This window comes from Cyprinus carpio, chromosome A16 (genome assembly GCF_018340385.1).
Source record: "Cyprinus carpio isolate SPL01 chromosome A16, ASM1834038v1, whole genome shotgun sequence".
NCBI classification, from domain to species: domain Eukaryota; kingdom Metazoa; phylum Chordata; class Actinopteri; order Cypriniformes; family Cyprinidae; genus Cyprinus; species Cyprinus carpio.
Genome location: NC_056587.1, coordinates 20,756,223 through 20,780,420, shown reverse-complemented (window position 1 = coordinate 20,780,420; position 24,198 = coordinate 20,756,223). Strand labels below are relative to the sequence as shown.

At 35.7% G+C, this 24,198-nt stretch overlaps 1 protein-coding gene across 1 annotated transcript in view; it reads right to left on the bottom strand.

The window, feature by feature from the left end:
* Positions 1-23,948, bottom strand: part of LOC109055898 (ubiquitin-conjugating enzyme E2 E2) — a 29,749-nt gene extending 5,801 nt beyond the window's left edge. Inside the window, exons 1-3 of the mRNA XM_042773226.1 lie at positions 23,769-23,948; positions 20,011-20,193; positions 16,340-16,390 (exon numbers count right to left, since the gene is read on the bottom strand). Of these exons, the coding sequence (XP_042629160.1) occupies positions 16,340-16,390; positions 20,011-20,186 (227 nt within the window). The 5' untranslated portion in view covers positions 20,187-20,193; positions 23,769-23,948. The remainder of the gene's footprint in view (positions 1-16,339; positions 16,391-20,010; positions 20,194-23,768) is intronic.
* Between the last annotated feature and the right edge of the window lie 250 nt (positions 23,949-24,198).

Below are 24,198 nucleotides of genomic sequence, written 5' to 3'. Positions count from 1 at the left end.
AAGATGTTTACATATTCAAGAGAAAATATGAATGGCTGCTTTTGGTTGCTGGGTGTTCTGGGTAGTGTTAATATTGTTAACGAAAAGTTGGACGAAAAATGTTTGTTGGCAAGCTTTTTTCCCACGACGAAGATGAGATATTGAGACGAAAATAAGGACAATAAACGATAACTTAGCCAGGCTAACGATAACTGTGACTATATCAACATGCATTATTATTGATGATAAAAGACGATATTAAAATGTATTTAAAAAATTAAAAACTATACCAAAATGTATTTCCGTCGAAAAAAAAAAAAAGGAGACAAAATATTATTGCGGACTGCTGTACACGCCTCTACTACACGAGCTTTCATGTATGCGGTTGCCAGATATCAAGAGTTCAAATCAGCAAATCATAGCTTCTCTGTTTAAAGGATACATTTTTCTGCCCTGTGTTTGCTTTTTTTTTTGCAACTGCACACACTCACTCTTCAATGCGGAAGATGATCTGAAAACACAGACAAACAAGTAAGCTGGAGTTTAGCGATCTCCGTGTGAGATGTTCACACGGCATTCAGCCAGTCTGTGTTCTGTCATGAGATCTCGAATATATTGTTTGTGATTGTGGTTGTTGAATAAATGCACTTTCTGAACCACTGTTGTTTTAACAGAGAAACATTATTGCAATTTGGAATTATTAAAATTACTATTATTAAAATTACTATTAGGAATTTTACTGTCAAAATATTTTTTGTTTGTTTTTGCCAGTTTTCATAATGTAGATAGAGTGTTCATATCCAAGTCTTTGATATTAATTTATATATTAAATAGCCTATAATACATCAGTACACTAGATGAGGTGAAATAAACCAAGTTCATGAATCCACATTCTATTGATTATTGCTTATTGGTGAAAATGCTATACCTGAAATGTAAAAATAAATTTCTTAAATGACAACAATCTTTATGATTCGAATTTTGAGAAAAAATAAATAAATAAATGTATATATATATATATATATATATATATATATATATATATATATATATATACATATATACACACACACACACACACATATATATATATATATATATATATATATATATATATATATATATATATATATATATAAATTAATGCTCAGACATTTAGTCGACTAAAACTTGACTAAACAAAATCAGGACAAGGTTGACAAAATATGATAATATCTAAAAAGTATATTTGACACCAGGACTAAATTAAGATAAATTACATAGACAGCTGCGTCACGTTGATACGCTGTTTCCGTTCAGATCAAATCACAACAACGTAGGAAACGGTTCTGGCGTGACGCAGCTGACACACAACAGCATACGTCCAGCGGATATTCTCCAAAATGGCACCAGGGTGGTGCGGAGGAGACAAATTGTTTTATAACGGTTTTTTTTTCTTTTGTGCACAGAACGTATTCTCGTAGCTTCGTATAATTGCGGATGAACCACTGATGTCACATGGATTATTTTACAGATCTACTTGCTACGGTTCTGGACTTGGGAACGTTTTAGTTGCATTGCTGTCTATGCAGGGTCAGACAGCTCTCAGATTCCATCAAAAATATCTTAATTTGTGTTCTGAAGATGAACGAAGGTCTCATAGGTTTGAAATTACATGAGGGTGAGTAATTAATGACAGAATTTTCATTTTTGGGTGAACTATCCCTTTAACGGTGCTTCAGTGTCTTTATAGAGAAGCAATGCACACGAGAAGGCTTTTAATGACGCACGATTGGCTCTAGATAAAGAAAATAATAATAATTGAATATGCCTGTGCAAGGCTGTTCTGGGGGGTTGCTATAGTTGTTTCTAGGTTGTTTCTATATGCTATAGTTTGTTTAATATAGTTGCTAAGGCGTTTCTATGTGCTTGCCAGAGCATTGCTATTGGATGCTAGGTTTTTCTAGGGAGTTGCTAGATTGTTTCAATCTGCTTGCCAGGGCATTCCTGAGCTGCTGCTAGGGAGTTCTTTACGGTTGCTGGGTAATTTCAATTTGGTTGAAGGGTTTTCTAGGTAGTTTCTTACGGTCTACCTTAGGGCTGGACTATTAATCAGATTTTATTGAGCATTCATTGAGGTTCTAACACTTCTAACAACTATTAGATAATCCAGATAATACAAAAATTGTTTATCCAATTTATTTTTATTTATTGTTTATTATCACTTTTTTCAAAATAAAATAAAAAATAAATAAATCAATACGTCAGTGAGTAATCGTGATAAATAATCGCGATTTCAGTATTGACCCAAATAAACATGATTATGATTTGTGCCATACTTGAGCAGCCCTAGTCTTACTAAGCGTCTATGATCTTCTGATCGCTCGGGTCTCTCATTCAGAGTGCGTCTGTGGGATGTTTTACACCCATTTTAACGTCCTTCAGGTGGAAATGACGCATCTGATCATTCACAGCACACCTTTCCTCAACAATGATTTGAGGAATTATTCATGTCACACAATGAAGCTTAATACCTAGTTTCAGTAATCCAAACAAATCACTAACTGCAAGTATGAGTAATAATAATAACACTGACGCTTGCCTTGGCAAACACCACTAATTACACACATTCCACTCATCTAGTGAATGCTGGATTCCTGCATGGGTAACAATAAAGGGAGGAGAAGCTTAAAACTGCAGAAATTGTTCTGTATATAATAATGTGAGAGGCATGATGTTGAAATGATATTCAGGAATGATATTAGGAAAATTAGATTTTAATTTCAAATCTGAAGAGGTCAGGAATTCCTTTCCACATTTTCTTTTTGGCCCCGGGCAACAAGTAACATCAGATGCGATCATAGTTTCACTGGCAGAAGTAATGAAATGGAAATAATATGCTCTAATTACAATGTGAAAAACGATCTGGGAAGAAAACATCTGTAAGATGACCGGTGTCATGTGGTTCTGCTGGTTAGGATCCCGCTTGTGGACTTCAGCTCTGCTTTTAACACCCATACCCTCCTGATTAAACTGACTGAGCTCTCTGTACCCACCTCCATCTGTCAGTGGATCACTAGCTTCCTGACAGACAGGCAGCAGCTAGTGAGGCTAACTCACATCCAACAGCCGCACCATCAGCACTGGAGCTCCTCAGGGGTATGTGCTCTCCCCACTGCTCTTCTCCCTCTACACAAATGACTGCACCTCTACTGACCCCTCTGTCAAACTCCTGAAGTCTGCAGATGACACCACAGTCATCGGTCTGATCCAGGACACCGACGTCTGCTTATAGACAGGAGGTTAAAGGATAGTTCGCCCGAAAATGAAAATTACCCCATGATTTACTCACCCTCCATCCATCCTTGGTGTATATGACATTCTTCTTTTAGACAAATACAATCGGAGTTATATTAAATAATGTCCAGGCTAATCCATGCTTTATAATGGGAGTGGATGGTAGTCCAAAATCTGAAGTCCAAAAAATTGCACCCATCCATTATAAAAGAAGTCCACACGGCTCCATGGGGTTATTTACAGCCATAAGCGATCTCTGCATTTATTACTCATTACATATATTATAAAGCGTTTTTCTTTAACACATAAATATTTAAAATATATCCATAAATATTTAAATACTATATTTTCATATATTTTAGGCATATTTAGAACAAGAATCATTAGATGACATAAAAAGATTCTATTTAAGGATCACAGTGCAGCTCCCAACAACAAATTAATTGTAATTTTTAATCTTTACCAATCTTTGCCACTATCATTCAAACCACTAGATTTTACCCATTTGTCAGCAAGTTTAAACTATAATATAATTTTGTATGATCACTTATAAATATATCGCTGTATTAAGCTGAATGATGATGGAACATTATTTCACCCATATTCAGACATTTTATTTCACAAAAGGTATTTTAAACATTAAAGCAGGCACTTAAAATCACTTGTAAATTTAATTTGATGCAGACACACAAAAAGGATGTTTTTGTAAAAAAAAAACCTAAATCCAAAAAAGTATATATGCTTTAAGTACAATGTGAAAAATGATCTGGGGAAAAAAAAAACATCGTAAAATAAGCTATGCTGTTCAACAGGCCAGCATTTTTCACTGCAAGTATTGGCTGTAGTTACAGCCATAAATCAGAAAGTGGTGTCAGCACTGCTGAGGTGTTCAGACTGCAACATGTTGCATTTGCAGGTGGTTCTGGGTGGTTGCTTTCTAACTAAAATCTCAAACTGACCAAAAAGGTGAAGTGTGCACAGAAGTTTAATACTTTGGTTTAAGGGTTTGTTTATATCACTAACCCACAAACGATAATATCAGCACTAATAAGTCTGAATTACACAATTATTACACGGGTTCGAACCCGACGGACAAAGACTTCAGGGTACATGCCAATGCTGGTGGTTGCCCGGCAACAACCAACCCCCTCCACCATCAGCACCACTGGCCACGGTGAATGAGTTTAAACACCGCAGTTAACCGACCTTGTTATTGAGCTTTCAGCTTCCTACTGAAACTCATTAGACTTGGGAGAAAACAAAAACCCAAAATGCACTGGTTCAGCACTACATGAATCCTTAGTGCTTATCAGGAAAAACAAAACAAAAACATGCATTGCATTCCTTTTTAAACACTCTAATTACACTTACATGTGATGCAAACCCTGCTGCACAAATAGCAATAGGCTATTAAAAAAAAAAAAAAAAAAGCTGACTAACAAAATAAACTATTTGCTAAATACACGAATGCAAATGAGTAAAGGTCAGCTCACAGAAACAGAAATAACAGCTGATGTCTCATTGTTCATAAAGAGTCCCAGGGGCCTAGTGGGAAATGCAGTTACATTTAATAAAGTCATTAACATTATAAAAGCACAACAACCACCTGCTCACAGTGTTATTAAAAGGTTAGATGCCTAATGTTTTTAAAGACCAAATAAGCAGCAGCATCTTAGTGCTCAACATTTTTTTTTTTATTAAATTTGATTTGTTTACAGTGGTAACAAGGAAACGCTCTATCACTGCCGTTCCATAAGCGCCACCTGCTGTCAGAGAGTGAATTTGCATTTTCATTTCTAAAATTTTCATTCAGTTTTATGTAAAGTCAGACCTGTTTTTGCATCAGATTTTGAAATAATACATTCTAATTTGCATCCGAAACTCATATATGCAGCATCTTTGTTTGGATCATGATTAAAATGCTGTGGCTGTCTCTAATTTTAAATGGCTACAGATACAGATCGTAAAAGACCAAATAAACGTCTTGTTCATTTTCATTTTTATTGTCTTGCTTTAAGAAAAAAAAAGTAAATATAAAAAAAAAAAGAAAACATTAACTTCTAAACTTCTAAAACATTAGCAATCGGAATAAAGATCGATGCATCACTAACAAAAAATGCCGGGCAGTGTGTGGCAAAGAATTCAGGATCAGGTTCAACGGTTTAATCTTTTAATCATCAGGATGTTGCCAGCCCTTCTGCTTAATTGGCAGTTGTGATGCTCCTTAATATTCAGTGGGTGCTCCTAAATTTTTGTTGGTGCTCCTAACTTCTTGAAGTTGGAAGCACCAGTTCTACCAAGTAAAAAAGTTAATTTCGACCCCTGTATATGTATATGAATATGTTTAATGATTTACAAAAGCTGAATAATCAAAACTTACTGATTAATCCGTGAAATAATCAACGATTAGTCGATTAATCACTCTAATAATCATTAGAAAATCATTGATTTTCAAAATAATCATTTGTTGCAGCCCTACTCGGGGGCAACAGTAGATGAGCATTCTCTCTTGCTCAAACCATCACAAAATCACACCTGACAAACAAGAGAACTGCCATCGCTGACAACCAACTCAGTTACCGTGCCAACCGCATCCACTGCCAAAATGATTCTGCTGAGATCTCACATTCGCCTGAGCCAACAGACCATCGCTGCGATTTTCCCAAACAAACGCTCATCCCCCACACAGAGAGAGAAAAACACCAAACCACAACCTACTTATTCCTGAAGCCGCATCTCACATCTCCTCATGACTAACTGTACAAGCAGTCGACTAAAAGCTCTTCAAAGTTTGATGTTCTGACTCACTGCAAATGGTCTAGTGTTACTCACACGAATCAGAGAGCCATCTGAAGAACATGAAAACACACTCAACAAGTACACCCGCTCTGCGCTGTCGATAGATTTGAGATGGTTTCATCACAATGACTTTAGTGTGTTTATTACTTGCCCATTAAGGGGATAGTTCAACCAAAAATGCAAATCCTGTCATCATCTACTCTCCCTCCATCCAAACCTGTATAACCCTACTCTGTGGCAAAAGAAGAACATAAGACCCTTTCATGCTGGAGTTTGGAGTTCCAAATACCTTATTTTCTTCTGTTGTAAAAGAAAACATCTTATTTATAATATCTTAGTTTCTTCAATGGTTAATGATGACGATTTTGGAGTGAACTATACCCAAAGATGACCGTTACGGTTGGTAGATTCATTTTTGCAAATCAGTATACTGCATGTTTGGATGAATCAATTCCAAACTCTTAATCAATGATTCAATGCACAAATCACTCAAAAACATTATTGGAAGCGTTTATGAAAATTATTTCCTTTTAAATGGCAGAAAAACATACCACATAATCGTATTATTGTGCAATTGTGTAATTTCATCAGCGATAACTATTGTCATTTTTGAAAAAGGAAAATAGTATAGTGTCAACTACAAAACAGAAACATTATTTAATGGTCCAAATGGAAATCAGTCTGAATTCTCTGTACTTTTGGCTCTTAAAGACTCCAAATTAATTCAAGAAAACGGTATACATCACTTAAAGCTTTTAAGGACAGAGCTCTCTCTCTCTCTGCAGGCAAATACATTATATAGTTTAGTCAGGTTAGACACCATTCTGAATTTTACATGGATGAAAACAATGCTGTGAGGGATAGACTTACAGTCTTTACAATGGCACACAATATATTCATTTAGTCGAGTGTTTCCATGACTTGTGAAGCGCTACATCAAATCTAAATCACAAAGCAAATGTGACAGCAAGCAACATATCGTCATCCTTTATTTGCTTTTGTACCCTCTGCTCTACTGAGCCTCCAATTACCGCAAAAATAAAACGCAATGCAACGTGAAACAATGTGTGATTATTAACGTGTGGGCTGCAGGCAAGGTTGCGCGATCTGTCAATGTGCAAAACTAATTAGCAAACACACATTCAGCCAGAAGGTCAGAGCGGAATTAAACAGAAGCTGCAGGCACAGACATAATCAAGTATAAAACGAGCAGATTTTAACGTAACAGCTCTGACATGTTTAATCAATGAAGAATTTAGAAGATGAAAACGTTATTAAATATGACTGTTGTTAATGCTAGTCGATAAAGATGGACAATGTGGTTTAGTGCACACCTGAGAGAGCATAATAAAAAAAATGTACTTGCCCTAACGTCATCGCAAACCTGCAGGAAAACGAAAGGTTTTGAGGAATATCCTAGTCACCCATATACTGAAAGTAAATGAGGACTGGGACTCAAAAATAAAAACATAAAAGTGATTTGTTTGCTATATTATTAATCTGACAGCTTTGTGCAAAGAAAGGACCACAATGTAAGTTTTTCACTGAAAATCATATCCAGCGCTGTAGTTCTCTAATCTCAGAAATATGGCACAAATTCAGTTTGAGACACAAGACATGAAAACCAATAGTGTAATGCCATTTTAGTAGTTTTATCAGCTTGAATCCAACAGAAGTATCTCAGAAAATGCAAAAACAGATATGTTATTTTGAGTTTTAAACTGCATCTCACAACTGTAAATGCAATAGTTTTTCCTGCAAGATCTCTCCATCAGCCAGTGTTTACATTACAAATGATTTAAACTGGATATCTTCATGTTCAAGCTGTTTTTCAATGCAAGTTTCCGTCACCCGATCTGCTCAAAGTTGCGATTTCCATTCATATTTATTTATTAAATTTATATATTAAATTTATAAATATCTAAATTTATATAAATTAATTTATTACATCTATTGATTGATTTATTTTACTTTATTTATTGATTTATTTATTTTACTTGATTTATTTTACTTTATTTATAGATTTTTTACTCTATTTTACTTCATTGATTTTATTGATTTATGTTGCTTGATTTTTTTTTTTATTGATTGATTTTACTTGAGTGATTTGTTGATTTTTTTTTTTTTTTTTTTACTTTTTTTATTTGATTTATTTTAGTTAGCCATATCAGGATCAATAGATGCAATTTATATTCATATTTTAGGTCTGTTTTCTAAAACACACCTAAAATGTAGACAGAAACAGTTAGCAGCCAAATATTTGGTGCATCTCTAGTCCATTCCTCACACAAACCTTGAAATATAGTGCACCATTTTTATGGATTTAAATTTTTTAACAGAAGAAAGAAAGTCATAATGGTTTGAAGCAACATGAGTTTTTATGTATATGATCACATTTTCTTTTTGTCAATGAGCATTTGCTTTAAAATTTTAATATAATCAGCCTCTCTATCCAAAGAGACATTATCTGCCTGAGTTCAGCATTTCTGCGCAGCACTCTTCTGTAATTGTGTATTCATTCAGTTAATGTGGTCTATTATGCAGTGCTGCGGTGGTTATCAGAACAGGAACTTAATGAAGCAATCTTCTCTTTCTCTGACCGTGAAATACCCCGCTACCAAATTACGGCTGCGGCAGCTGTGTCGAGTCTCTCTGTGCTTTCTCTGATGATACGGCTTCTTTTAATGGCACCGTCCAATAGCTCACAAATTCGCAAGCAATTAGTTCCGAAACGAGCGCTTAAGAGGGAAATATTTGCTCGATCAGGGCCCAAGTGAATATCCTATTACAAGATGACACAACAGAATTTTCCATGTGAGTTCAAAGTGTTTATTCTGCCTGGCTGCCGTTTCAGAAAAGTACCATGATAAGACCCTTTTAGCGCTTCGATTGTTCATGTAATCTGATTTCCACGCAAATCTATTAGAAATGCCAGGGGGTCAATATTAAACTTGGAGAATTTAGGAGTTATGCTACATATCGAAATCAAATTCCACCGAAAGCACCCAAACAGTCGGCTCATATGCTCGCCTTAGGCTGTCTATGAATAATGCATCACAGATAATTATGATAATAAACAGGCTTTGCTCACTGTGCATGAGTGTTTTCAGTTTTCAGCTCTGATATTTAAAATGGACACTTGCATCATGAAAGTGAAGTGAATTCATCATCCTTCTGCTTTGACACAAGAAAAAATACATTAAAACTGCTTCAAAGAAAAGTGAATGTTTTAAACCTGAGAGAGTGTAAATAGCACACACTACAACCTTCATAAATGAACCAATAAATAAATAAAAATAAATGAAAGAATAGGTAAATATTAACGATAAATGAATAAATAAAATATTAATTTTATTAATTAATAAAATATAATGAAATAAAAATGATAGATAAATATGATATATAAATAAAAAAAAATAAAAAAATAATGAATAAAATGTTTTTTAATAAATACATAAAATAAATTTAAATTAATTCTTTAAATCTGAGAGAAACAGTAAACCTAAAACAACATTAAAACCGTCACATGCATACACACACACACACACACACATAACACACACACACACACACATAAGCAAGAGAGCTTTCATAGAAAATAAAAAATTTTCAATTAATGTTTAAACTTGAGCAGGACTGTAAACCTAGCACAACAACAACCTTTAAGTTTCACATAATAAATAATTAAGGTTTCATTAGTATTTTGCAAGTGGACTATAGCTGCATATAAATCTAGAACAGGAGAAGGTATTTTAACAGTCGAAGACACACTTCATCTTTAAGGAGTGATGATGGTTGGTGCTGGGATAAACACCGCAGTGTGTTAAATAAACACCTGTACCGCGGCTCTGCAAACACATCCAGAACACGCAGCGCTTGGATAACACTTACATAAACAGGTAGCTAATGTGATGTTTTAAGTGTCATGAACTGATGATCACAGAGCCAAATCCCTCCTTCCTGTTTGTTCGCGTGTTCAAACATGATCCCAGTGAGCAGTGCAGCAGGATATGCCAAACGTTTCCTGCCTTCAAGACTCCAGCATTGAAAACGACTCCAGATCAAACAATCTTTCCACACCAGGCAAAATCAGGGCCTGCCAACATGGGTGCAGCTGTCTGAAAACGCTTCATAACTAATTCATATCTGTGCGTTTCTTCAACTACAGGCACCTTTATGTTGTAGGCACTGATTTTTACTGAAACAAACACATTTCAACGTTTTTTCGTGTTATATGAGGGCCAGACTAAAATTGTCTTGGGAACATTTTACCGTTTTTGCTACTTTTCAAAATGTTTTTGACATATAGCTTTTATTGTTTTACCAGTTTTATAGTCCTTCAACAAGTCCACAACAGCTAATAATCAAATCAAGATAAATATCACTTGCAAAAGAGAAAAATAATGTATTATTATTATTATTAACCCTTTAGGTGCCAGGGTTTTTTTTGAAAAAAAAAATGCTGTGTTTTGACATCAAGATTTCAAAAGCTTGTGGCTTGAAAGGACTTAAAGATTGTAAATTAGAAAAGTGTTGGGCATGACTGAAAGTTTATGTAGGGTGTAAATATACTCATCTAATTTGCATATTATGATGTCATCAGGGGGTGGCCATCTCCAATTTCATAATATTCAGGAAATAGTAGATACTGAATTAATGTTTGAACTTATTTGTATGTTTTTGTGTGTGTGTGTGTGTGTGTGTGTGTGTGTGTGTTTGTGTGTGTGTCTTTTTATCCTCATTCCAAATAAGGCGAAAAGAGAAAGCCAACAATAAGACAGGAGAAAGCACTAAATTATTACTATATTACTATACTATATAGTAGTAAATCGAATGTGAACAGTGAACTTTTTGATCAGTTCATCAGTAATATTCTGGAAATAATAGATATTGAATGGATGTTTGAACTTATTTGCATGTTTTTTATTTATTTATTTTTATGCTTTTTGTCTTTTTATTCTCATTCCAAATGATCAGGAAAAAAAAAAGAAAAAGAAAAGATGGAAAAAGTAGTAAATTATTACTATATGCATGCTAATTTTTGATCAGTTGACCAGCTATCTGCCCAATCAGGTATCTAGGTGACACAGTTTCTAGTTCTTGAGAGTATGGTACTGGTACCAACCTCTCATTGCATGGCACAGCGCAGAGCGCACCTAACCCACACTGACTGCACCTGTACTGCGTTCCGGCGGCCCTTAGAGCGTGCGCGATCAGCAACAGCTCTCCTATGGACACTATGACCGCGTTCACCCCTGCCACCCCCATCCCCGTTGGGCAAAGGGTCGAAATGATCATTGGTTTGTGCTTCGTGAACACTCTCGCCTTGTATGGAGGCACCATTGCGCTGTAAAGATGTACCGGGAGAAGTGCGACAATTTTTCTCGAACACTTTGAATAGGAACATGACGTAATGTTGGTCTAGAATCGAAGTACTACATGTCTGCCAGCTAGTGGTAGGGAATCCAAATGAGATATTACATCATATTAGGAACTACAGTCTATTTTATTAAGTATGACGTCTTGTCGCATTTTTGCGACTTTGGCGCTTAGAGGGTTAATATTATTATAAATAAATACACATTAATATTTATAATTAAATTTAATACATTTATTTATTTGAAATTAGGGATGTAACGATTAACCGTGAGCTGGTTGAAAAGCGATTCAAATATGTGACGATTCAAATCGGTTGAAATGCCAAACAAAATTGCGATACAACTGGAGTTTCTATGAATGTATCTCTGAGGGGAACTGACTGTCTTCAGAAAAGTTTACGTGGTATTTTCTTTTCATCTTGCCTCTGAACAATGCATATTACAGTAGGGTTCATTAGCGCAGCTCTGCTTTGTTTACAGCGGTAACCCAGGAAACACTATATCACTGTGGTTCATAACAGAATTAATAGAATTAAATGGAGAAAATGAAACCAGTAAGTCTAAAGTGAGGGCCAAAAGTGCCCATCATGCCTTTTGTCTGGCCATTAGGAGAACCAACATTGTGTGTGTAGAAACAACATGAACATTTCCCTCTCTCTGATTTTAATTCTGTGTAACAGCTTTTATCTCGGGTCTGAGACAGGGGCGGACTGGCCATCGGGAGCACCGGGACATTTCCCGGTGGCCTGATGGTCATTCTGGCCTGCCGGCTGCCGCTGTGCAGTCGATCAGGCTGACGTGCAATAGGGCTGGGATGCAACTGCGAATTAATTGCCAACGGACTTATGAATCTACGAATCAGGCGATCGCGGAGTGAAAATGACACCACCACATGACCCAACATCAGCGAAGCACTGCCTAATTAGCTATAGCAGGCTTTATCTTAGAAAACCGTGCAAAAAATGGAGCGTAAAAGCAAAGGAGGAGCAGAGCGGGAACGTATAAAAAGGAGAAAAGCCCTGGCCACAGACGCAGCAAGTTGATGCAAAATCCCAGCCATGTTCACCAGTAAGGGAGCAGGTCGGTCAGCATTACATTTCCATTATATTTACTAGGGGTGGAACGGGTCACTGAAAAAGTCGAACTGTTCGGTTCTAAAACTATGCTATAATTACTTACCCTGAAAGTCAGTTTATTTTATTTGTAGCTTTAATATTGTATTTATTTGTGCTGTTGCGTGTAGTTAGAATATTCTTAATAATATGATAAAATGTATATTTTTTGAAAGTATAGTTTTTCCATACACCATAGCACATACTGTGAAACACAACCTAACCGTGGAAAAAGTTGAACTGTTCCACCCCTTATATATTTTACGTTAATCATTTGGCAGACAGAGCTTTTTTTAGACAGACGCTTTCTTCCAAAGCGACTTAAAATAGATAAAAACTATTCTAAAAAAATGTTACAAATATATATTTAAAAGAGCATTATCTTAATGACAAAACTAGCACACTGTTTTACATATGGGGATACAGTATTTTTTTTAGTGCCAGAAATTTGACCAGAAATTTTTGATTTTCCATTTCTAGCTACAATATGTAGTCTAGTCTACAATGTTTATTTATTATTTTGAAGGTGACGAAGGAAGCAGCAACAGTTAGCACTAGTGCTCCAAGTGCTCCTGCTGTTAAAACAAGAGGGGGTGGACAGTTCAGCTTTTGAGTCAGAGCAGGAACACTTCCGGTAAAATTTAAAGCTATAAGCAAAACTAAACATGCCGGCTATACTCTTAGAACAATATGTGCTTTTATGATTTATAAGATCATCAGTAGTAGGACTGTGATCATATGGACATACAATTGATGGCTGCATAATTAATACGGATTATTGAAAGTGCTTATTTCATATTGCAGAGAAGCTAGATGTGCAGAGTGAGAGAGAGAGGGATTCAGGGAAAGATGATATAGATGGTGTATTCCTAGTGAGTTTTGGAGGTTTTATTTATTTATCCGTTCATATTATGTATGGTAGTCTACCTGTTACATCAACTAACAGGGTTAGCCTACAAGTTTAGCAGTCGTGGACACATGAATTGGGTGGTGGTGACTGCACCAACAGAGGTGGCCTGGGGTGAAGTCAAATTCCTGGCCTGATTTACTGTCCCAGTCCGCCACTGGTCTGAGATGTAGGCCTTCAACACACTTGATCAAGATAATTTCTCGTGGGTCACTCTGCCCCTCCCCCCTCATGAATATGCATATCCTCCCCGCTGCAGCTAATGGCCAGGAGGTAAAAAATGACTCGCACAGATTCTCCCCCAGGACCGTAATGCTAATCAACAACCAGCAGTATTGCGGGGAACGAGAGGTGACAGTCCGATCAGCTGCTGATGCAAGCATCTTACAGAGAATGTCACATCACACAAACTGCTGCCGCCCAGACAGAGATGGATGCAGGTGTGTGTGGTATGAACAAAATGTTATGGTAATTTAAAAACAGATTAATAAAGTATCTTTTTAAATCCGTTCTTATATTACACAGAATTAATATATTGAAAACATTTAAGAAATTATTAATTGAATTAATTGATTTAAATAATTAATTAATTTAAAGACCTTCAGTCAATTAAATAAATTAAAGAAAAGGTAAATTACATTATATATAAATATAAAATATATAAAATATGTTTATAGCTTTATGTTTATATTTAATTAACGGATTAATACATTCACTTTTATTTACTTATTTTATATTATATATACACAATATTCATTTCATTAAATCTTTAATTTCTTATAATAAATTAATTCCTGATTTGTTGGTATATATATTAATATACAACACATTTCTACTGTCACATGGTACAATAACGCCCAGCCTTAACAAGGTGTATAACACTGAGAAGTCTGTCAGTCCTGCCGCCTGACCACAATTACATCACACACCCTGAATTTAGCCGATCAGTGAGCCCTTCTGCTTCTGCTTCACTCCCTGTGAAATAGCGCAACACTCACAATATGCTGCCGGATAAAAAAAAAAGTGTTACAGTATTTATTCCTATACCTCAGCATCTAGTCTCGAACGGCGCCTGTTGTTCTCTTTGTTTATGAAATCCTTTTACCGTCGGTTCAGCTCACAGGCACAAAAACCGGTGCACAAATATCCAAAGAACACCTACAGCTTTCTTTTGCAGCCGGGATAAACTCAATATCAATTTGGAGACGCTCTCATTGATATGGGAAGAGTTGAATGGAAGGCACTCTCACAAAAACAGCGTTGCTCAATTCTCGCTCATATCCAGCCAACAGCTTACAAAGCAAACATAATTTATTATTACATTGGCATCTGGTGTGTCATTCGTCTGGCAGAAGGGACACATTTCTAAGGTATGAATGAAGTTACAGGATGAAAAAGAGCATCCCTCACTGTTATGATAATTCCTAAAAGTGAAGATTTCAGCGTGTTTGCTCCAAGCTATAAATGTGAAAATGGAGAATATGACACCTTTATCAGTGATCTCCAGTTACAGACATTGATTTATTCTAAAAGCACTGATATTATCTTTATCCAACAAAATCCATGTCTTGATCTAAATAGAAACAGTGCCACTTTGGAGTGAACTCACACCGTTTGTGCTCCACACATGAAAGATGTGCAATTACAGACGGCAGGTGATAAAAGAAATCTACCCACAGCTGCCTACAAATAGTGTGCATTTTCTTTTTTTTTCCTTTTTTTTTTTTTTTGTGCGGATTTCAAGTCATGAGACGATAAATTAATTTATGCCACCAGCCAAAATTTAACCGCCTGTCGATGTATAAATTTCATTATATAATTGTAGTAAATCTTCTTTTTAGAAAATAGGTTGGGAATACAAATAAATGTTTTTAAATATATAAAAAATAATAATAAAATAAATACATAAAAAAAATTAATAAATGCAAATAAATAAAATAATACTTATTATAAATAAAACAAAACATCGTAAAAGTTATCTTAAATAATAGAAAATAGAAAATAGAAATATAAATAGAAAATAATCTAATCTGATTTCATTAAATTATATTATTTGTTCAGGTGATAAATTAATTTATGACACTGCCCATGGATGCATTGTAAATGTCATTATGAAAATGTAGTTTAGAAAATGGGGTTGGGAATACAGATAAATGTTTTTTTTTTTTTATATTAAAAAAATAATAAAAATAAAAATAAATTAATAAATAAAAAGGTTAACAAATAAGTAAATAATTTACTTATTTGTTAACCTTTTTATTTATTATATATATATTATAAATTAGTAAAACATCAATATAATAATAATAAAATAAATGACAACAACAGTAATTATCTGATTTCATTAAATTGTATTATTTAATTAAACTGTATCTAGCTAGCTAGATATCAGCCATTAAAAAAAGAAACAACACACAAATAAAAACCACTAATAAACCACTCAGAACACCTTAGCAACCACATAGCAATGCCCACAAACCCCTAGAGTCATGGTGACGAGATCTTAATCCAAACAGATCAGCGCAATCCAAACACATCACCCCATCTGGCTCACGTGACACTGTTCAGGAGCGCTCTGAAATGTAGTCTCTAAACGCTAGGGCTAGTGGGGAATTATTCTCCTGATGCAAACATGAGGGCAAATCAATGACAATGTCAGTTCCAGTTATATGTTTTGTTAAGGTCTGGTTTTCCTCCGCAGCCCCCGGGGAGCCCCAGCCACTCATCCTGCAACGGCACATGTGGCGGCTCTCTTCTCACTCGCCCGCCTGACAGCCTCATCAACACACAATAACCATTATCCTCTCTCGGCCATTATCTCCCACCCTCTCTCTCTCTCTCTCTCTCTCTCTCTCCGGCAGAGGCCAGCACAAATAGCAGTCTCTTACCTGCAGTTCGGTGGAGGGTCAAGTGTGATTTCTGCAAGCTCCTTCTGAATCCTGCAACACAAGAAAGCCTTCGTTTATTCAACAGAGAACGTTCATTTACAAGGCGACGTACATGCAGATGCTAAATAAGCCTGAATGCTTAAAACATTACGTTTTTATTTTAAAAAATAAGTAATTATTAAGTAAATATTCTGTAAACACTAAGAGTTTGTTTATTTATGACAATCACATTTATAATAATAATAATAATAAAAAAACAATAATATAGTTGTAATGTGCTTTTGTCTTGTGTAGTGATTTGTATTTTTATCTTTTATCCTTGCTTGCTTGTGAGATGACCTTGGGTGTATTATTATTATTATTATTATACAATTATACAATTTTTAATTTTCTTTTATAATAATTTACATGTATTCATTTAGCAGATGGTTTTATCCAAAACAACTTAGAAATGAAGATGATGAGTAGTAGTAGTAGTATTAAATTATTATTATTATTATTATTATTATTATTATTATTATTATTATTATTATTATTATTATTGTTATTATTAAATAAACAACAACAACAACAACAATAATTGCATTCAATAATGCTGCAATAATATTAATAAATAATATTAAAGATTTTGTAACTGCATACAATTTATTAGTTGTTCTAGTTGAAATCTGAATTTATTGCATAATTTGAATGCAACACAATCTCAACGTTTTTTAGTTTTTTTTCTTCCTCAGAATTAACAATCATTAGCATCTATAATTGCATAAAGATGCTTAAAAAATAAATAATAATAATAATAATTGTTACTATTTAAAAGAAAAGCCAAACACCAATCAGGGATAGACAAACCGTGTTTCTTCTTTATAGTCGCCAAATCGAGCATTGTTTTTAAATGCAGCTTTTTAGTGAGCAGGTGATCTAACAGATTTCACCATTTTCAAAACATCCATTTATCCGTCACCGCACTTCAAGTCTGAACGTCTCTGGCATCTTCTGCGGCCTCGTTGCCTTCAACAAAATACGCACAAAAGATCCAGTCGCGTGCACAGCAATCCACAAATGTGTGCAAAAGACCCAAACACATGTATGCATGGATACTTTCGAGACTGTTGTTCTGCCGCCTTGATTCACAAATACAAACAAGCCGATCAGTCCATACATACCTCTGAAGCTAAATAATGATATAACGTGCGATATGGCGTTTTCCTCAAGAGGGCGCTTACAGGCCTTCAAGCTGAATCTCCCCTTTAGGGCTGCATTATATCTCAAGATGTTTTCTAAAATTTCACTATATATACACACATATATTATAAATGTAAATATATATTAAAAGCAAGCCTTTTTTATTGAACAGTAGATTAAGATACACATTTAAAAAAGCACTGATTAGGTTAGCTTTTAAGGCTGTAGAACAATAGTCTCAAAAGTATCCATACATATAACAGTGCAGACATTTAACAGACACTGATTTTCTGCATGGCATTACAAGCATGAATAGACCATTTGCGGATTGTATTTTGAGTAAAGACTTTAATGTTTATATGATTGCGTGCATTTATGAATGGAGCATGTCTGGATTGCTGTGCTCGTGTGTGGATCTCTTGTGTGCATTTGTCGAAGGTATGTTTGTGTTTTGTATGCATATGGTTTTGATACCTGTTGTTATCTCAGAGGTCAGAGCGAGCGAAGGCGTGTGAAATCAAGTGTTTCATTTCCAAGAAAAGTGACTCACGCACACAGTAACTGCAAGCATCATGCCCGTTTCCTTCGGCAGTCAGCTACAACAGGAAACCATACATCATCAAAACACCAACCTTGAGTAGTGGGTTGCTATTTGTGGGAGTTTAAGCCACACTATAACCACTGAAAAGCAACAATAAGAGTAAGCTGCTCAGAAGATGACACCAAATTGATTTATGACAAATAATTGCTGTACATGCATATCATGTCAATATATAGCTTTGGTACACCTACTGTTTAAAACGAGACTTGGTAATAAAGATAAAATTATTTTAAATATTTTATATAATACTACTACTACTACTACTACTAATAATAATGTTAAATACAAATGATAAATGATATATAATTTATATATATATATATATATATATATATATATATAATCTATATATTATATATATATATATATATATAATAATAATAATTATTATTATTATTTAGATATTCAAGTTTTTTTGTAATAGCATATGATTTATTTGCATGCTTTATAGTTCTGGATGAAATCTGAATTTACGGCAATTGTTTTTAACATTGTTCATTCTTTCTTCCTCTGAGTTAATTGTTAGCATCCACAGTTGCATAAAGACTCGGCATGTGGGTGAGTGAATAATTCTCATTTTTGGGTTCACTGTTACGGTGTCCATTTCCCATCGCTAGTGAAAATGCACAAGTTAACTGTTTTCATTTGGAAGCCCAAAACATCAACACAGCTTTCCTTCTTGAGCAAACACTTTTGATGTTGCGGTCTAAACCCTTAGGCTTTTCTCATTGTGTTACATCAAGCACAGACAAAAACCATCCGCAGTCCAAATCGACCTGTTTGGATCTTGATATGCACTCGAAAGCAGACGGAACAAGATGCTGCAGTCACTGTTATAAAAAGCACTGCATCCCAGGCAAAGCTTTGCTCAACTGATTGCATAATGCCATCGTACTGCAGTCAGGCCTTCAGAGAATCTACACCGTTGCCCGCAAGGCCCGTTCACAGAACGAATGTGGAACGGCACTTAGAGAACAACAGAAATGCAGTGAAGCAAACTTCAGCTTGCTCCAATCATCTGCCAACAAAGGCAATGTTCATACGTCCTTCAGAGCGATTGCACAGATCCTTTTGGTGTAAAAGCATCCAAACGTTATGTTGCTTTTAATTTACACTTCTGCATTTTATTATTACACAGACAAGTGCATCTCAACTGATGGGCTGTGGGTCTTTTCTAATAAGGTTGTTTGGTGTTTTAACGCCTTGCCAGCTTCCTTGTCTATTTTAACGACGAGTACAGTTTCAAAACTTGTATCAGGATGGATTCAGGGTTGAAAGTTTTTAAGTAGTATAATTTCCTAAGAGAACTTACACATGCACAATTTAATAACATTTGTCTTTTTGAACAGGGAAAACTAACTAGATTTTCATGCAAAGTTAGGTTAGTCAAATACATAAACTTATCAACTATTAAAAAGGAAGAAAAGCAACTAACAAAAGCCGTGCATCGAATCAAATCAGCAGGTATTTTGGCACAAATCCAAAAGTCAATTGGTAGAAATCAGCCAAATTATAGAGATGCCTAGATAGGTGGGTTGTGTTACTTTTACATTTATGCATTGAGCAGAAAAAGAGGATCAAAACCATGAACAAAACCAGACTACATTCAATACTGATTCATGCTAAGACTTTCAATGTTTCATTTCTATCCGTTAAACAATTTTGGTGCTGCTGGGTTACTACTTAATGTCAAGTCACCTTTATTCATATAGTGCTTTATACAATACAGATCAACCAGCTTTATACAATAACAGAACCGACTTCATCAAAGCCACATTCTGCTGTAAAGCAGCACCAACAAGACTTTAGTGTCAATATATTTCCCATAATGTCCCATTTTTGCACCACTAAAGCAGATTTGTTGAAAAGCAAACAGCCAGAGAGTTACCTCTTGGCGCTGGTGGAGAGTTTGGCTGCGGTTTTACTGGAGATCTTGGTCTCCTTCTTCTTGGGCGCAACCAGATCCCGCTCCTGCTGAGGAGGTGCCGTCTCCCGCTGCTCGATATCTGAACTCCCTCCGCTTGTGCTGGGGCTATCATCTGGTCTCTGCACCTCACTAGACATCTTGGCCCTGGAAAAACAACAGGATTCACACACGATTACATTAGCAGACTGTCGGGTGAAGTCACAGGGGTATGAAGTCAATAGCTGCGCTGAATTAAGACGAATAAACAGTGATCCCAACTGAAATAGAAAGCAGAGAATTAGGATTAACTCTTAACAAGAGTTTTTTTGTTTTACTCTACAATACTAATTATCAGTCTGAACACTGAGCTGTAATTAATAAACAGCATTTCTACGGCTGCGTGCAACAGCCTCTCATTCTTAAATCTCAATCCCACAAACATACATTTTCAAAAGTATGAACAAAAACATGAAATTTCTTTGCAAATCATCCATAAAAACATGTCACATTCATTTCAGTGCAGCCATTTACACAATAATAGTTTTACACACGATTTACAGATAACTTTATTCTTGCTTCAAGGCCAATTATTTTTCTCAACGTTAGACTAAAATCGACCTTTTTCACTTTCTAATTGCACATTTCTGGGGCCTCATGTATAAAACTTCACATAGATTTCAGCCTAAAATTATGTGTATGCACAAACTTCAGCTCTTGCATTTGTAAAACCAGTAATGGTTATATATGGTCATTTTGGGGGAAGACAGGTGAAAACCATGTACATATGCATGTTTTATATAAGGTTTTATACATGAAAATTCACTAAATCTGCCTTTCGTATGTTCACACATCTTTAGGATGAATTCACTTTCTTAATGCACATTTCTGGGGCATCTTATATAAAAGTGTGTAGATTTTATCCTTAAAATGTGTGCGTACACATAAAAGGCAGATTTTGCATATGCACAAAATTTCAGACTTATAAAACCATGCACATTTACATTCCCGCCCGTCTTCCCCAAAAATGACCATATATGGAGCTTATAACAACCTAGTTTCATTGTGCATAACCTCATGTGATTTCCATATGCATATATAATATAACCTATAATCCCACAAAACAGAATTGCTTAAAGAATTAGCCAATTTGTTATCCGTGTAAAAGATTTAATTCAATGCAACGATTAACAAAAAATGGTTTTACAAATGCTTTTCATTCTGTTATTGTTTCATGAAACAGGCTTATTATCTTTTATTTTAAAGTTAACAAGAAATAAAAATTGACCCCATTTACTATAATGCATGTTTCTGGTCTTATTGCGCACATGATTCCAAAAAAAAAAAAAATAAAAATAAAAAAAATAATTTCTATATGCAAATACTCTGTTCATTCTGATATGCATCACAATGCAGTCATTTCTCAATGGATTAAATCATGGAATTTAAAGCAGGCATTTCCTGCACGGTCACAGGAACTAGACAGAAATGAAATAATACCCTAGAAATTTCTCCCAGAAGTTTGATCACTGTCAAATCATGATTTGGATGTTTATCTGATCTGCGAGGGCCATGGTGCTCTTCTCAAACGATGAGCAGAAATTCTTTCTGGTGTTATCAGGAGATGCAAGAGCGAAGAAAACCCTCTGATCACAGGCTTTAAAAGCCACACGAGTCCAGCTAATAAATACCTATGAAACCCGCGCTCTCAGATCAGCATTTAAATAAAGATAAAAGATGCATGAAGTGTAGACAGAACCAATGCATACTGAGAATAAAGACTCCACTTCAAAGTTGCCGAGCCGGGTGTTCACGCTAGGTCACCTCTTTTTCAGATCCAAGTCGTAAATGATCACAGATACACCAACAGGAAGGTATTAACACTTCTGAGAGTGGATTTTACGGGTCAACTCGTTTTGTGATAATGTGGGAAATGAGTCATAAAACATTTAAACTGCAGCACACATGCAATCATGCCAGAGAGTTAATGGCTGCGAATACAGTCAGTGTGCTTGGGTTTTTTTTAGACACAATACTGCTGGTTCAGGGTCCTGCTTGAGTTATTTCCCTTCAAATAGTGCGCGCTTCGTTCCAGTCAATGATAAATCACATCGATGTGTGGGTCTCAGGTTCTGTTTAGCGACCTTTAGTCCCTTGTTCACTCATTCAGAGGTAATGTATCTTAATGCTTAAGATCTGGACGGAAATTAAAAGGCTAAACCTCTCACGGCCCACACAAACTTGACCGTTGAGCAAGAAAAGCAATTTAGTCCTTCAATATACACACGGTAAAGTGGAATAAGAACAATTCTGAACCCAAATGTAAAAGTTTTTTTTTTTTTTTTTTTCTATGTATGCATGCATGTTTATAAATATATATACACACACACACACACAAAAAATACTGACTGCAAACTTTTGAATGGCTGTGTATATTGTTACATAAGATTTCTATTTTGAATATATGCTGTTCTTTTTAACTGTTTATGCATCAAAGAATCATGGAAAAAGTATTACAGTTTCCAAAAAAAATATTAAGCAGTAAAACTAATAAATCAGCATATTAGAATGATTTCTGAAGGATCATGTGACACTGAAGACTGGAGTAATGATGCTGATGAAAATTCAGCTCTGCATCACAGGAATAAATTACATTTTAAAGTATATTAAAATAGAATACAATTATTTTAAATGGTAATAATATTTTACAATATTACTGATGTTTTTCTGTATTTTTAATCAAATAAATGCAACCTTGATGAGCAGAAGAGACTTCTTTAAACACATTAAAAATCTTACTGATCCCAAACCGCAGTGTGTGTGTGTATTTTTATATATATATATATATATATATATATATATAGTGTATTTTTATATATATATATATATATATATATATATATATATATTTATTTATTTATTTATATATATGTGTGTGTGTGTGTTTATGTGTAGCACAAACCTGTACCACAAAAGCACATAATAAGGGTATATTTTAGGTCCACAGAATTAACTTTTGGGGTATTTTTAACCATAATATGCGTGATTCTTCTACAGCACAAAATCTGCACCCATAAAGGCAAGGGTATCAAATCTTGCACCTATTAGGGTATATTTGCATGCCAAAGTACACACTGGCTGTAAAGGCACTATTGTAGTATAGTAATTATTTGGGTATCATATTAAGTCCACAAACCTAACCTGTGCGGGTATTTATTTTACCACTAAATAATAAATATGCACTCAGCAGAACAGCCCAAAAGGGTGTCACCACAATATCAAGGGTTTTCCCCAGTTGTAGCACACAGAGGGGTTCACTGCTACTATATATCTAGTGTATACTTCAATGTGAAAGGCATTGTAGGGAATCATTGAAGCACCTGGCTGTCAGATTGCGCTGTATCGCAGAAACCCTGCCGCTGCAGCAGCTGCGTGCGCGATGCGCGTTATACAGGAGCGTCTATTTATGCGGGAGGCCGCGAGCGCTTCGCGATCCCGCACACAATATGCGGATCAAACGCGCCCGTCGAGCTTCCGCCGCGATATTCTCCAAACGCCTGGGAAAAGCGTGAGGGGGAAAACCGTGCAACGATTCCCCCGTGATGACCACGATGAGCAACTGGCTCGGCACAAAGGAGAAGGCTCGTCCCGCACATCCCCGCACACACAAGCACTTTCGCGGGACATTTAGCGACTTTTCACGCACGGTCGAAGGGCTCTGACGGACACGCGAGGATATTTACCTGCCGAGCGGCCGTCGATGTGGAGTCCCGGTTCGCTTTTCCTGGATGATACCGTGTAGTCGGAGTCGGGCCGTCCGCTCGTTCTCGTCTCGTCGCTATTTAACTGAAGGTAGCAGAAAAAAGCGATTACAGAAACTGAAGCAGCCGGACCGCCTCTACGCGCGCTCTCGCCTCGGCCGTGCACGCGCGGCGCGTTCGCTCTCGCGTCCGTGTGTGAGTGTGAAATTGTTTGGCTACACTTGAGAGGACAGGTTCATACTTATACCTCTAATAAAGAGACCCACATAAATTAATGAAACACTTAAAAACTTTGACTGCAATAGCTGCCATGACAAAAATGTACCATGGTAATTTCCACCAGAATAACTGCAGCAACTTGGTATTACCCACATTCATCACAAAATAATCAAATACTGCTGTCTGAAGGTGA